We start from the raw sequence: 17,173 nt of genomic DNA, 5'->3' as shown, positions 1-17,173 counted from the left end.
TTTATCATTCCTCTTGATAAACCATTGTTGATATGTAATAGTTATATTCAATTTAACCACCCTTATTTCATGATAAAAAATTGTTGATATGTAATAGTTATATTCAATTTAACTACCCTCATCTCACAATTATTGCTTGCGTTAAGTTCTACACAGGGCTAATAACAAATCGACATTTATAATGTTGGATTAGATCGTTGAATGGACATCAATGGTAAGAGACACGTGTCGTATTAAGATTCGTAATGTTGAAAAAAACTGTTGAGTGGACCAAGGCATTAGAGATATGGCCAATCTACAAAGGCCACGTGTACTATTAGTCAAACTGCTATCTGGATTCCGGATCCACCGCCTGCTCATATTGTAATTTGTAAAGACCACTCAAACGGCTATAAGTTTTTTGACCGTTAGGACATTTGAAATCGAATTTCGGGGGGAGGAGTTTGAACGGTTTCCTCTGCCCAAACATGCTGCTCATACCCCATATCGGAGATTTGCCCTGTCACGGACCAAAGAAGATCTACATGTTCTAGCCCTTGGATTCTTAATCGCTAATCATTCTAACACTATTTTAAGCTGAAGGTGGCAGCCTCTGTTTTGCTTAGACATGAGTTGATGGGATCCGAGCTTGAATATATTGGATCCAAGGTATAAATACACTAGAGAAAATTACAGTCGAACCAAAGCGAATTGATTGGATCCAAGGTAAAATTCACTAGAGAAAATTACAGTCTGTTCGAGAGATTTTGCAGCTTTTAGAAATGGCGTCTAGAGGCTTCCCCGCTACCTACAAATCGCTACAGGTAAACTTGGTTAATGTTGATATTGATTTTGAGCTGTCGAGAAGCATTTTTAGGCACCCCTGTTCTCGCCATGGCTTCCTGGAGGTCTGCACCCGCCACATAGGAATGGATTGTAAATTGAATTATCGTGGCTACTAGAGTTTTAACGGCTTATTTTGCTTATTTTGTTGATATTTATGGTTTCAGGAGAACGTTGTGTCCATATATAAGAACATGTTTCCCTCCTTTCGGAGAATAGGAGACGAGACGCCAGAGCAGAGACGTGCCAGACTGCAGTCGGAGAACCTGAAATGGCAGCAGGAGATGTTCCACAGGATCCTCCACATGATTGGTCTCCATAAGGAGGAAATTGTATCAGAACAACAACTGAGTGCCACCAGATCTGAGTTGCTGGGTACCCTAATTGCCTCCCCTGCAGAAGGAGAGTGGCCTGCCATAACAAGGGATAAACTTCTGTTTCTTCAGGTTAGATTCCTCACTTTTATGATGCGGCAACATATTGACTTATTTTTGGCTGGATTGTAGGGTTTTGAAGGGCTTAAGAATTCGTTTTCAATCATAAATTTCACATTTTTAAAGGTCGCCTTCATTGGTTTTGATTTTAAAAGTACTTCTCTGTTGCTAAGCTGCCTCCCTGTAACTAGTATGAGTGAAAATTAGCCTGCATCTATGCAGTCAAACTCTCCACGTCAATACAGGCCCAGTCAGTCACCTGGCTGCTTGCAGTTAGGTCGCATTTTGGAAGCAGGAATAAAAGTCAGTTTTTTCCCCTCTTAGAGAGTTGTTAATTTGTCATGATTTGTTCCTGAGACTATTTTGTGGGAAAGAAATTCTTCTTAGGTTGAGACCTGAACGGGGAGGCATTTCAAGTATTTTACTCCACTTTGGCCCTTGAGACCATCAAGGCCACCCTGCAGGCCTATTCTACTGTAGTAAGAATCAGTTGGTCTTCTGTTAGTGATGCTCTGAGTGCTGGGATTTGTCATTAGATTTTCATATTTTCTAGATCAGGGATATTACATGCCGGGAGTGATTGCTATGGTATGTTAACGCTGATGAATGTTCTGTAGCGGCACCCCTACTAACTCATGCAAGCAGGGCAAGGAATGACAACTAGCTATTCAAAAAAAATTCTTAAGGAAATTAAATGAGCTAAGCATTGAATAGTTTAATTAACCCTTCATCTGGGCAGATCTTTAAATGTTCTGGCACATCTATTTGGCAACAATTATCCAGTCTTCTGCACGGCAGTTAATGCGCAGCAGCTGTATATGCCCATCATTGGATCTGAGTGAGTGAGTACATTTGTTATGGGGATCCAACAATGCGCATATACAGCTGCTGCACATTAACTGCCACACAGCAGGTTGGATAATTGTTGGCCATCTCTTTGGCCTTGGGAAGTAGAGCACGACCATCCGAATGACCTCGCTAGACGCTCTAAACAGATTTGTACCGTATAGGTCTTAATCTTTTCTTGAGGCAATCAGATGAGTTGACTGAAAATTGATTAGTGAATGTTCAAAACCAAGGATATACCAATTTTAGTTCAGCCTTTATTTGAGCACATGTGCTAGCACATCTCTTTTAAGTTTTGCCACAGAAAGTGCATCCGACCTAGTAGACACTGTAAACATATTTGTGCTTTATAAATCTTACTGTAAGACAAGTCAATTTATTGTGTTAACAATGATGAGATCTAGTTCCTACATATAGCTTTTCAAAATATTTTTTGAGTCAATCAGATTAGCTGACTGAAAATTGAATAGAGAAAATCCAAAACCAAAGGATTGTATATTTTAGTTAGGCATTTATTTGGGCATATGTGCTAGCACGTCTCTTTTGCCACAGGTAGTGGACCATGACCATCCTAAAGATCTTCCAGAAACCCCAGACAGATTTGTGCCATACATATCTCATTGCAAGATAAAATCAAGTGACCTTCTCAACAATGTCAACTTCAACTGTTACCTATAATGGGTTTCTTCGGTATCAGGGTTGTTCCTTACAATGAATTGCTAAAATATGTTGATGTTGTTGACAACCTTATTTCATATTTCAGTTGCCTCGCCAGTTGAGAGAACATTTTCATATTGTTTTGAACTTTTTCTAAAAGTAACTTTTCTGTAATTCCTTATTTGTAGCAGAGGGCTACTTTCTAAAACCTATACTTCGTTCTTAACATGGAACAGGAACTACTATATGCAAACTGTATATCAGAAGAAGACTACCATATGTCAAAGAGACCTCTTCTTCTTCGTCTCGCAGTACAAGGTGCAGAGATTGACTCCAGGGATGTTTTACTTGGGGGCAGACCCAGTGTCTGCCCCCCAGTTACAGTAAGGGCTGAGCCTATTACCATGCAGCCGGAGCCAGAATCCTCAATCAACCAAGAAACAGAATGGTCAGTAGTGGAATTCAAAGAGGATCAAACCCTGTTGAAGAATTTTCCAGTCAGTAGTACCGAGGACCACAGCAAACAAAAGTCTCCAATGAAACAGGTCATAGGTGCAATTTCTCGGCTCACCTTGTCTCCTTACAAGGGAGGAAAGTCCAAGGACAAAAACCCTTCTGTAATTGTCCCACAGTCCACAGATTTTCAGATTTCCCAAGAAAGCTGTCCTATAAGGAATCCTCCTACTCTTCCAATGCAAGAAGGTTATAAAGTTCCCTCTCTCTATATAAACCCAACGGAATCATTCAAAGAGAACCCGTTTTGGCAGGTTGCTGGATTGATTGACGCACCTGAACAAACAGAGAAGAAAACCTCAGAAGAAACAGCCCTTCTGGGGCAACCTTCGGCCCCAGTTCATAAAAGAGGGGCCACTAGGGCCAAAGTCAAGAAAGCCTTCAATCAATTGTTCCTCAAAGGACAAAGAGATCATTCTAAGGAAAGCGAACCAGAACTTCCATATGCATCTCATCTTAGTGATTCTGATTCTGACAATGATGACCTGCAGTTGAAGAAGGTGAAGAAACCATGGGGAATGGATCTGTTCAAATCCTCAAAGAAGATCGACACGAACGAAGAGACGGCTTACCTTCCTCTAAATGGAAGTTCGGAGGAGGCTCTCTCACCTTCAAAATTGGTTCAGAACCCTATTGGAGAAGGCCCAAATACAAAGAAGATCAAGAAAAAATTACATTCAAATGGTGCAGCCACTGACTTTTTCATTGACAAGGTACCAGAAGAGGTCATTTATGTTGCTCTCATTCTTTCAAATTATTTGATTAACATAATGAGGTAGGTTATATATGCATGTTTGGATGCCGTAAAACCTCATGTTCCCTTGTGTTATTCTCAGGTTTTAGGTGAGAACATAAAAAATGAACTTTCGCGAATTCGTGCAGAGATGAATACCACAAATCCCAGTTCAACTTTTACGTAAGCACTCTAAGCTGAGACAACACCTTTAATGTTTTGTTTTGATTGTGAAGATTAGAAATTACAAACTATAATTAGCCTCAAATGGGTTTAGTAATTGTCGACAGGCATAACAGAATGGTTCGACATAACAGTTGACTGATAGAAAAACGTATTTTGATTTGCAATCTTCAACACAGAACTATTCAATCTAATCTAGGAGCAACAGACTGACTATTCGTTCTTCTTGCATTGCAAACAGGAATGAACAGATTGAAGCCATTGCAACACGGTTACCTGTTGACAAAAATGAACTGAAGAAGTTTTTCCCCAAGTAAGATCATATGATCCCTTACCCCCTAGTTGTGTGATGCAATGGGAGAAGTAATTCAAGAATGTAGATTTAACTGATTTTGTCAATATCCAGGTCATGGTGTGATAGGTATGGAGATATTGTCTTGGACGTGGTTCAGAAAGAATTCAAAGATCATGTAGGCGAGATGGACAATCTACGCAAAACTGCCCGGGAGAAACGCAACAGTGCAGCCAGAAGAAGGGGTCTAGAAGATGATGAGAATTGTTCACCTAGTATACACCATGAGGCCAGAAAAACAGACAACAGTAAAGGAGCAACCCCGAAAGAGGTGTTCACTACTCAAGATGAGAATTCCCAGTCCAACTTATGTTCACCCCTTTCAACCACCAAAAGTCAGCAACCGAATGCACCTTCCCCCTTCCATCAGCCAAAATCACATTTCCAAGCTCATCAAGCTAAATCGCCATCTCCTTTTAGCCCTGTTAAGCACAATCCCCAATCCCCATCCTTTTACAATCAAAGTGTAAAATCGCCATATTCAATTCAGGATGAGAATTCTGAACCCAACCTAACCTCACCCCTTTCAGCCATTAAAAGTCAGCAACCGAACGCACCTTCTTCCTTTCATCAGCCAAAATCACCTTTCCCATTCAGCCAAGCTCATGAAGCTAAATCACCATCTTCTTTTAGCCCTGTTAATCACAATCGCCAATCCCCATCCTTTTACAATCAAAGCGTAAAATCACCATATTCAACTCAGGATGAGAATTCTGAACCCAACTTAAACGCACCCTCAGCCTTCAAAGGCCAACAACCCAAATCATCTTCGCCCTTCCATCCAATGCCAAAACCACCTTTTCCATTCAGTCAAGCTCATCAAGTTAAATCACCCTCCCCTGTTAGCCCCGTTGTTAATCATGACCCTCGATCCCCATTTGTTAACAAGCAAAGCCCGAACTCACCGTCTTCAACTCGGGAGAGAAAACAATCTAAATCACCTTCTCCATTTCTTCAGGAAACTCATTTTCAATCAGTAGCTCGTAGTTTATTTACAGAGATGAGTTAGGAATGATCAGGTCGTTCCATAAAATGTTACCCAAGAAGACATTTTTATCCCAGTCTCTGGATATGCAGCTGCCTATCCAGAAACTGTGCAGTGTGTTGTGTAGATATTTTTTCCATGTTATTGATTGGAGCTAGCTAGTTAGCTCTGCTCAGATAAGGAAGGTATTGAAGAGGTATTGCACTGAGCTGAGCTATAATGCACTGCAAGTCATGTTTTGTGACTTCGTTATCATATATCAACTGCTAAAGCAATCATATTAATCGATTGTGGTGCAACAGGTTTCCTGTTGCATCTTATTGTAATAAATACGAGCTTGGAATGTGATGCTGAGGATGCTGAGGCTGGTTTACTAGAAATATTTTGTTTGCCTGAATGTAAAGGCGTTATCATGGTGATTGTGATAAGGACATAAAGCCAGTTGATTTATTATTCAATTGATTTTTCTCTCTGAAATTTTGTATTTCTATAGTGTTGTTATAATTATAAAAATTGTAATATATTTTATTTTATTTTATTTGTTTATTTTTAATGTGTTATGGCCAAGTTAAACATCAAATTTGTATATGATATTAAAGACTTATTTTACACAGCAATCTGATTATTAAAATTAAAATTTACAAAAATATATATACTCTCGATTTAAACCTTAATTTTGAGCTTGTAACTTTTTATAAAAAAAACACATTCGCCCACAGAATTATGATTACCATCTTCATAGGACTTTTTGAATATTACTACTTGAATGGCATGGCATGTGTGCATTAAGTAAAGTTCATTCACAAAGCACATTACTACTCGAATGGCATGGCATATGTATGCATTAAGGTTCATTCGCTTATGCTTTGTGATTTGTATGTGTAAATGTGTGACTATTTTAAAAAGGTTCACCAAATTAAATTTATTTTTTTATTTAATTGTGTAATTTGGTGGTATATCAATATATTATTGTGTGATGTGGTGTAATTTAGTGGTGTTTTCATTAAACTTTTATCTACTCAAATAAGATGTTTGGGATTGGATAAGATTTGTATTTGAAATTTTTTTAATTATGAATTTGTTATTTTTATTTTAAATTTATTATTGAAGTATATAAATAAAGGTGATTTAAATATGTGACGTGAAATTAGTGTTAATTTCATTTCATTTTTATTTTTCTATAACATTTCATTTTTATTTTTCTATAACAAGTTTTATAATTTTCTATAATTGCTTTTAAAACTAACTTAATTAATCAAAAATTAGCATTCAAGAACTAAAATAACATACACAACGTTTCATAAATTGATAATAGAGCTCTCCTATATGGCATCATTAGGTTCGTTATGATCGATATGTGAAGTATTCAATATGCAAATATAGTATTTCATGAACTTCCTATGGGCTCTTTTTGAATTCTTTTGCATGGGCTAAATCTAGTTTTGACACAACATTTCAACCTATTGGGAGGAGAGATTGATGGCTTCTTGCTTTTTGCAATTCCTACACAAAGGCCCTCCAAAAGTTTTAATTATGTATTTGTGGAGCAAGATATGTGACTGCAGTCCCTTGCTATAGAAATTCCAATTAATATGGTAGTTAAAAGATCAAACCAAACCAAAATGAATTAGATTGTCTTTTCTTCCATCAAGAGATAAGCAGAGGAGGGAAATGCCTAAGTCATGTGCTTTTGATAGAAGGGGTGTGTATTGTTGAAACAATGATCTCAATATATCATTGTGTGACATGGTGTAATTTAGAGGTGTTTTCATTAAACTTTTACCTATGTTGAAATATGGCAACAAGAATATTCCAATTTAATTTGTCCTTGAATTAATTTGTGAATTAAAATCAAATTTAGTCTTAACAACTACTTGGAAATAATTAATTAAGTTATTTTGATTTAATTAGTTTGAGAAATTCAAGTTAGAAGTCTTTCTGAGGTCATGCAAGAGTTATCCCTTAAATTAAAAAAATAAGATTGAGTTATATTTGAGTTGTAATTAGTTAACTCAATTTAATGAGTTAAGTCCAGTTAAATTAGTTCCAAATTGTTTGAGGAACTAATAGAGAGTTGATAGTCAGTTGATGCATGCATGCACTCAACTAGTGTACTCCAGTTAACTAAAGATTCCCTCATCAGAAACTCATGCATGTCTATTATGAAAAAGACCTAGTTGAGATTAAAGTCAAGGACAATGTACTATCAGTTGCATGTGTTTTCTTATAAAGAAAACTCATGCATGCAAAAGGAATCATTCCTTGAGGATTGCGCAATTTTGATAGTGTATGAGATCAGGAGATCATCCACTTGGTAAAGCGAGTTTTTCCACTTGGTTGAAGGAGATCATCCCAGAGGAACAATGCAAGGAAATAGGAGTTTGGAGGGTAGAGATGAAGGCTTGTGAGAAGCCAAGATTGCCTGTGAGCATCTGTGAGGATTGTATTGAGAGCTGGCTCGCTGTGAGAGCTAAGGCTTTGTATAATTCCTATGTATTTCCACCTTGTATGATAATACAAATAGCGGGGTTTTTAGCTGAGGCTTTCCCCAAAGTATTTTCATGTGTATTGTGCATTGATTCTTCTTCTTCTAGTTATATTGTTCAGCTCGATATTTAAGCTTCCACAAATTGATAGTAGAAGTAGGTTATAGTATTCTACTTTGATTCATATTGCATTATCGGGTTAATCTGCACGAGATTTTCTACATGGTATCAGAGCTAGATTTATCAATGCTGGATTTGTAGAGAATTTCTACATGGTATCGGAGCAATATTTATCGAAGCTATGAACAGTATATTGAGAAGAGAATTTGAAGTTTGAAGTTCGGGGTTGCAAGTGCAAATCGAATTCATATTATACTTCAAGGTTGGCCAATGGTGTTCTATGACTTGAGACTCGAGTATGCCTTGGAAGGTAGCTTGAATTACATAGCATGGAAAGATAGAATGGAGGTTGTAGTAGAAGACAATGGTTTGAAGGATTTCATTGATCAAGAAATCCCAAAGCCAGCTTCAACTAATGCACAACAGTTGGCTGAGTGGAAGAAGTGCGTGGTGAAGGCGAGACGAATCATCCTTGAGGGAGTTCAAGACCATGTTGTCTCAAGTCTCCATGGGAAGTATACCCCATTTTCAGTGTGGAAGACATTGAAGGACCTCTACCAGAATAGTAGCGACCAGAGGAAATTGGCGGTCAAGGATAAGCTTCAAAGGATCAAGATCGAGAAGGGAGATACTATTTCCACATATCTAAACAAGCTCACCACTTGCAGAGATGAGCTTAGTAGTGTGGAAATAACTACTGCTGATGATGATATGGTGAGCCTCGCTCTCCTTGGCCTTCCAAAGAGTTGGAATAGCTACCAAGACTATGAATGGAAGGGAGAAACTGCCGGATTGGGAACGAATGTGGTCGGATCTCATGCAGGAGGAGATCAGGAGGAGCACACGAGATGGTTCTTCATCAAAGAATGATGATGAAGAAAATCTGGCCTTAGCAGGTAAGGCAAGGAAAGGGAAGGGGAAGGCGTCCCATTCCAAATCAAATTCTTCTCATGGAGGGAAGAAGGGTGACAAGTCTAAAGTGAGATGCATTAATTGTCACGAGATGGGACATTATGCGACTAGATGCCCATCGAAGAAGTCCAAGAAGGGATCCTCAGAAGGATCGAAAGGTGAGGCATTAGCCTCTCAGTTCGAAATGGACTTTACCCTCATTGCATGCATGGTGTCATTGATGATGGGTTGTGTCTAGTATCTTGATAGTGGAGCCTCATTCCACATGACTGGTGATAAAAGTTTATTCAGTGCCTTGGAGGAGAAAGACCTCAAGATGCGCATAGAGATGGGTGACGACGGGAAGTATAGTGCTTTAGGAGTGGGCACGGTTGCTTTTGAGAGGGAGTATGGAGCTCCTCTCACCTTGACAGATGTGATGTATGTGCCTGGACTAAAGAAGAACTTGGTATCGGCCACGATGTTGGAGGATAAAGGCTGCAATGTTGTCTTTAGTAAAGGAAAGGCATTCCTAAGACACATAGCCACGAATCAGACCAAGAGGATAGGGATTCGGGTGAAGAATCTCTATAAACTAGAGGTAAATGATCGTGCAGCATTGAGTATGAAAGAAGAATTGGTGCAAAGCCAAGAAATTGGCGAGTTGTGGCACAGGTGGTTGGGACATTTGCATCATGGGGTTTTGAAGATAATGCACAGATATCTATAGGACTTCCCAAAGGTAAACTTGAGCAAGTTGACAAATGCAAAGGTTGTACCTTGGGAAAGTACACCAAGTCTTGCTTTCATAATCGAGACAGTCGAGCAAAGGCTATCTTAGAGCGAGTTCATACTGATGTGTGTGGACCATTCTCGACAACATCCACAATGAAGCAAAGGTATTATGTGATTTTCATTTATGATTATTCTCGTAAATGTTGGATTTATTTCATGCAGAAGGGCCGAAACTTCACAAAGTTGTGTGAGTTCAAAGCTTTGATCGAGAAAGAGTCAGGGAAGAAGATCAAGGCCTTGAAAAGCGACAACGGTGGAGAATATGTCTCTCAAGAGTTTAAGGATTTCTGTGCAGCGGAAGGAATTAAACGAGAGTTGATGGCACCTCATAACCCATAGCAGAGTGGGGTGGCCAAGAGGAAGAACATAACTATTGTAGGGTAAACACGGGCAATGCTGCATGACCAAGGCCTACCACTTCACTTGTGGGATGAAGCATGCAACACAGCGGTCTATTTGCAGAATAGAAGCCCTGATCGCATATTTGGGATGAAGACACCAGAGGAAGCTTTCTCCAGTAAGAGACTAGATGTGGGTCACTTCAGGATCTTTGGCTCATCGATATATTGCCATGTGACAAAGGATGTGTTGTATCTTAAGAAACCAATTTCCTGGCTGTGGAGAAATTGTGCTTAAGACATTAATGATTATTGTTTGTAGTCACTTATTTGTCACTTTACTATTTGTTGTATTCTTAAATGAAGGACCTGGAAAACTTGGTCTTTAACCCTTAATACATATGTGACCAGAAAATCTCAGAATGCCATTTGTTTCTAGATATAAATGATGAATGAAGAAAGCTTGAAGGAGAATTTTAAGATAATATGTTGCTTAACACAGAACCTACTATCCGTCACTTAGAAGAATTATGAAAATGAGAACTGAATCATAGACAATATGTTGCTTGACACAGAAACTATTATCTGCAAAACTTGGAGAAGTTAAAGATAATATGCTACCTTACACAAAAACTATTATCTATAGCTTAGAAAGGAAGATGAAAACTTCAAGTATAGGAGCGCTCTTTTAAGGGATTTTAACTTTATCTACATAATCAAATAAAGACCTACAACTTCATTACTATACTTGAAAGAGGAAAACATAAGATGACACATGACAGAGAAGTTACAAAATTATACCCAACAATTCATGGAAACTTCTGATTCTTTCATTAATCAATAGCTATATCAGGAATACAGTGGCTTAGTCTCCAGGTTCTCCAAAATTTGAACCCCCCTTCTCTATAAATTTTCCTCTTTTTATACATTGTGAAACAGTTGCTGATCTCTGAAACTGTCAAACTACTAAAACTGTTTCTCTAACTATTTGAAGTAAGAATTATTACAAAATATTACACAGAGGATAAAGACATCTCAAAGAACATAAAATAACAGAAAATAACTGAACATGACAATGACTGCTGGCTTTTCGGCTCTGTTAATCGACTCTTGAATTCTTCTGTAGATGCTTTAATAATGATTAATCTGCTTTAACCATAATAAATAGTGTTTGACTTTCACTTGTGCATAAATCTGGGCTTACACATGTATTGGGCGCGCGTTAATTGGCAAAAACGCAATTGAACCGCACTAATTACCTTCCTTTGAATTTACCTCTAACACTGATTTTTCCCGCAACCTTTGATTATTATGGAACTCAAAAAGAACTAATTCTGCTTCATAAATCCATCGGATCCGCCTGTTCAACACTCCATTGACTTCGTATCACAAATCACAACCGACGCCTTCAATTGATATATCAATACAAAACTTAATGACATGCGACATAACGTATGCGCCAGAAGAATTAAAAATAATATATACCATATCGGGTCTGGCATGTCGCAAATCGTAATCGGCATACCATATACATATACATATACATAAAGCGTTATGCGATATCGCGGACCCACCAGCATTATAAAATGTAACACATATATTTTCAGGTCTGGATTTTCCATCACTCATCGCAATCGGCAAAGGAACCAACACATATGCAAAGATGCTTTGCAGACCTGTCGAGACTTATAAAATGCAACATATAGTTCTTCGGGTTTGGCCCATCATCTCAAATCGCAATCGGTGATTCCGTGGTGATAACATAAATGCCCATTACATTTTTTGTGATTGTGATTAACTGCATCGCTAACACACACACACACACACACATGTATATCAGGTATGGCTCCATATAATCATTTATATAGTGATTTGATTTGTTCGTATAGCGACCTTGGATACAACGGGGCCGATTCTTTTACACTTCTTTCTTTTGCGATTTCGATATATAATAAACAAAATACTTCATTTACCTTAGACTCTGCGGAGGTAAAGAAAATAAGGGAGCTTCATTAAGGTTGAACCCCTGCAATGATTTTTAGACCACGCATTGTGATAAAAGTGATAAATAAGCTTAAACACAATATAAGCTACAACAGGATGCACAAAAGAAGCTTGAGCCAACAAAAAAGTTGGGGATACTTGTGAGGTACACTGATACACCTCGCAACTATCAGGTGTACTTGCCTATCAGTCGGAGGATAGTGGTTCGCAGAGATCTCAAGTTTGATGAGCAGAAGGCCATGTGAGTTTCCCTTGAGAGGGAGCTCCAACTACAGGCTATGGAGGAACTGTTGGTTCCTAAGGAGGAGGAGCCTCAGACTGATTCAGAGCAGCCGCATGCAGAGGTTCCAAGAGAGGAGACATACACTCAAGAAGATTCTTCCAAAGATGGACGGAAACGCACAAGAGAAACTGACAGATTGTTGGAGGATGTGAGAATGTGGGAGCACCATCTTCTCAGCGCAGAAAGAGGATGTCACCTAGGAGGTACACTGGATACATGGTCCTTGTTGGGGAATGTGTTGAGATCGAGCCATCTTCCTTTGAGGAAGCAATGTAGCAACCGATTTGGGTTGATGTTATGGTGGAGGAGTATGACTCCATAGTTCATAACAATGATTGGGACGTGGTTCCAAGACCGGAGCACAAGTCAGATGTGAGTTCCCATTGCCTTTACAAGGTAAAGCAAGTTGTTGATGATGGGAGGATCATGTTGCTGCAGTGTATTTCGACAAAGGAGCAAGACACTGACATTTTGACAAAGACATTGTCAAAGTGTAAATTTGAGTTCCATAGAGACAAGATCCGGGTGGCAGATAATCCCTTTCTTGTTGAGAGGGAGTGTTGAAATATGGCAACAAGAATATTCAAATTTAATTTGTCCTTGAATTAAATTTTGAATTAAAATTGAATTTAGTATTAACAACTACTTGGAAATAATTAATTAAGTTATTTTGACTTAATTAGTTGGAGAAATTCAAGTTAGAAGTCTTTCTGAAGTCATGCAAGAGTTATCCCTTAAATTAAGGAGATAAGATTGAGTTATATTTGAGTTGTAATTAGTTAACTCAGTTTACTGAGTTAAGTCCAGTTAAATTAGTTCCAAACTATTTGAGGAACTAATAGAGAGTTAACAGTTAGTTGATGCATGCATGCACTCAACTAGTGTACTCCAATTAACTAAAGATTCCCTCATCAGAAACTCATGCATGTCTATTCTGAGAAAGACCCAGTTGAGATTAAAGTCAAGGACAATGTACTATCAGTTGCATGTGTTTTCTTATAAAGAAAACTCATGCATGCAGAAGGAATCATTCCTTGAGGATTGCACAGTTCTGACAGTGTGTGAGATTAGCATATCATCCACTTGGTAAAGCAAGATTTTCCACTTGGTTGAAGGAGATCATCCCAGAGGAACAACACAAGGAAATAGGAGCTTGGAGGGTAGAGAGGAAGGCTTGTGAGAAGCCAAGATTGCCTATGAGCATCTCTGAGGATTGTACTGAGAGATGGCTAGCTATGAGAGCTAAGGCTTTGTATAATTCCTATGTATTTCCACCTTGTATGATAATACAGATAGTGGGGTTTTTAGATGAGGCTTTCCCCAAAGTATTTTCATGTGTATTGTGCATTGATTCTTCTTCTTCTGGTTATATTGTTTAGCTCGATCTTTAAGCTTCCACAAATTGATAGTAGAAGTAGGTTATAGTATTCTGCTTTGATTTATATTGCATTATTGGGTTAACCTGCACCAGATTTTCTACATGGTATCAAAGCTAGATTTATCAATGCTGGATTTGTAGAGAATTTCTACATGGTATCAGAGAAAATTTTATCGGAGCTGTGAACAGTATACTGAGAAGAGTATTCGAAGTTTGAAGTTCGGGGTTGCAGGTGCAAATCGAATTCATATCATACTTCAAGGTTGGCCAATGGCGTTCTATGACTTGAGGCTCGAGTATCCCTTGGAAGGTAGCTCGAATTACATAGCATGAAATGATAGAATGGAGGCTATAGTAGAAGACAATGGCTTGAAGGATTTCATTGATCAAGAAATCCCAAAGCCAGCTTCACCTAATGCACAACAGTTGGTTGAGTAGAAGAAGTGTGTGGCGAAGGCGAGACGGATCATCCTTGAGGGAGTTCGAGACCATATTGTCTCGAGTCTCCATGGAAAGAATACTCCATTTTGAATGTGGAAGACATTGAAGGACCTCTACCAGAACAGTAGCGACCAGAGGAAATTGGTGCTCAAGGATAAGCTTTGAAGAATCAAGATGGAGAAGGGCAATACTATTTCCACATATCTGAACAAGCTCACCACCTGTAGAGATGAGCTTAGCAGTGTGGGAATAACTACTGCCAATGATGATATGGTGAGCCTTGCTCTCCTTGGCCTTCCAAAGAGTTGGAATAGCTACCAGGACTCTGTGAATGGAAGGGAGAAACTGCCGGATTGGGAATGACTGTGGTCGAATCTCATGCAGGAGGAGATCAGGAGGAGCACACGAGATGGTTCTTCATCAAAGAATGATGATGAAGAAAATTTGGCCTTAGCAAGTAAGTCAAGGAAAGGGAAGGGGAAGGTGTCCCATTCCAAATCAAATTCTTCTCATGGAGGGAAGAAGGGTGACAAGTGTAAAGTGAGATGCTTTAATTGTCACGAGTGATGAGCCCCAATTTTGGTACAATTTGGGCTCATTTTGGCCTATTCTACTTTCTCAAACCATTCATTTTTATTGCTTATGCATGCATTTCTTAGTTTATTCATGTTGTTTGTAGGAAGAAGGGTAGGCACTCTCTCTACGTGACTAATGCATTTTGATTCCAGGTTTTGGCATTAAAAGGGAGCAAAAGACAACGAAAAAGGAGTTAAGGAGACAACGAGGTGGCACTGCGGGTTTTGGGAGAGGATGTCCACGGTTCTAGGGACATCCCTCGTGATTCCCATCAAGAACTCCGAGCTCTAATCCATCTCCCCTCCGAGCTTAAAAAACGGCCAGCTGTTCTACAGGAACAGCAGTTATAAACTGCTCTACAGGAACAACAATTATGACCATCCTACAGGATCAGCAGTTAAACTCTAGTTGGACAGCCGAGCTCCTAAAATGTAGGACACTTGTTGGATCATCGTTTTTGTATAAGTATGAAGGCCTTAGCCTTAGATAGGTTGTTGAAACTCTCGTATTGCTATTGTAATTTTGAAGCACAGTTCAGTTTTCGTTCCTTTTTGTAAGCCAATTTGGCATGATATCAGTTATGAATAAAGAAGGCAGTTTGTGATCTAGTTTTGAGTTTTTCTTAAGGAGACTATAGCTCTCAGGTTAGGGCCCAACCTGAGAGCCATAGGTCCCCTCTGCTGTAGTGTTGTTTCCATTTCATTTCAGCACTTTGAGCTTTTCATTTACACATGCAATTCGAATTACAGGTTGTTAAGTTGGTCTTTTTCATGAGTTAGATAGGAGTTGCTTATGTTGAATTTGTTTCCACTTGCTTAGTGTAGCAGAGGATAGATATAATCGATTGGAGCTCCAAAAAAAAGGTTGTTAAGGCTCACTGCCGCCTCATCTGGGATTGGAGTGAAGTCCATGACTAACCACCAAAAACACGCATTTCTTTACTTGATGATTGCTGCAATATAGTCACAGTCACGTTAGATGCTTCCTTGCCATTCACACCTGCACCACACACCTTCATCACAACTTCATGCACATTCTCCTTCGCGTTTAGATTGTTGTTCATTGAATTCACAAGCATAGGTAGTTTAGGTTGATGCATTTTTGGTTGAGTGACAGTCATAAGCATTTGTTTGACTTACACTGCTCTCCCTCGTTCCATCACTTCGTCCTCCATCTTGATCACGCATGCAACCATATCTTTGACCCCTGCTCCGCTCTGTTATCTCCCAAAGTCTTTCACTCCTCACGTACTCCCATTCTCTAGCCCTTTCATTGACCTAGCCCTCTATCTTCTAACCTACTCCCTACATTCACTCCCTATCCTATTCCTCCACTTCTACAGCCATCACCAGCCTCATTCCTACCTTACACATCTCCCCCTACCATTCCATCACTCCTCCATCACTCCAAACACTCACGGTAGGTCATCCTGTATCCATTTGTAGACATCCTGTAGAAAACAGAGTATCCTGTAGGATCCTCCACAGCCATCCTGTAGAAGGCCACTCTCTCGGTTGCTGAGCATCTGAATGCGAGGAACCTCTGTGGATGGATGCTAAGGATCCCTAGGGACCTCTCCTAGCCTTCCCAACCTGTCCCACGCTTTCCTTCCTTCTTCATCCCATCTGCACAACCAAACCCTAGTTAGCACAAGATCACCATCATTCCACACACTTAAAGGAAAAATACAAAAACATATCTTTCATGATGCAAGTAGTTTAGATCCATGCATTTGCACCTATTAGAGGTAACAGCAGCATTGGTAGAAGTTTCATTCACATTTCTTGCATTGTAGAGGTTAGACTAGTTAAAATTAGGGTTTCCTAGGTTTACATGCTTTGATTTGCTTTCAGTTCATTTTTGTCAAGTAGAGTAGCTTTCCTTTGAGATTAGCTTTCGTCCATCAATTAGCAAGCTTCTTCTGAGAGCCTATAGAAGTTGGCTTGAGCCCTAGCGGACTTGTGCCAGCTGACCAAGTGACAGCTGCGACAAGAGCTAGTACTTGTGCATATAGCACCGTCGCTTCCAAGTTTGTACGAACTACCGGGTTGATAAAATGAGAGACAGGAAGCCCCAGGAGTTGTAGCATTATTGCTACAATACTGGAGCTCACCATCTTTTTGGCGCCGTTGCCGGGGAAGCGTCAGAGTATTAGTAATTGTTGCTTTTCTTCTACTTCCATACTCTTACTTCTGCTCAGTAGTTTACTTCATTTCCCTTTTTGCAAAAGTAGCTTAGCATTTCTTGCTTTCCTAGATTAGCATTTCCTGCTTTCCTAGATTAATATTTCTTGCTTTCCTAGATTAGCTTTCCAATTTTGCAATTTCATTTGAGCA

At 39.2% G+C, this 17,173-nt stretch overlaps 1 protein-coding gene across 1 annotated transcript; it reads left to right on the top strand.

Moving 5' to 3' along the window:
* Nucleotides 1-437: 437 nt before the first annotated feature.
* LOC149146767 (uncharacterized) lies at nt 438-5,994 on the top strand. The gene is made up of 6 exons (XM_089447749.1): nt 438-803; nt 990-1,268; nt 2,996-3,985; nt 4,109-4,188; nt 4,430-4,501; nt 4,595-5,994. Exons 1-6 carry the CDS (start codon nt 762-764, stop codon nt 5,547-5,549), a joined length of 2,418 nt encoding a protein of 805 aa, XP_089303875.1. The 5' UTR covers nt 438-761; the 3' UTR covers nt 5,550-5,994.
* Nucleotides 5,995-17,173: the final 11,179 nt, after the last annotated feature.

Source organism: Pinus tabuliformis, chromosome X (genome assembly GCF_031772625.1).
Source record: "Pinus tabuliformis cultivar Carrire ecotype Pingquan chromosome X, CPIR1, whole genome shotgun sequence".
Classification (NCBI taxonomy): Eukaryota; Viridiplantae; Streptophyta; class Pinopsida; order Pinales; family Pinaceae; genus Pinus; species Pinus tabuliformis.
The sequence above is the reverse complement of the archived record's forward strand: the minus strand, read 5'-3'. Positions and strand labels throughout refer to the sequence as shown.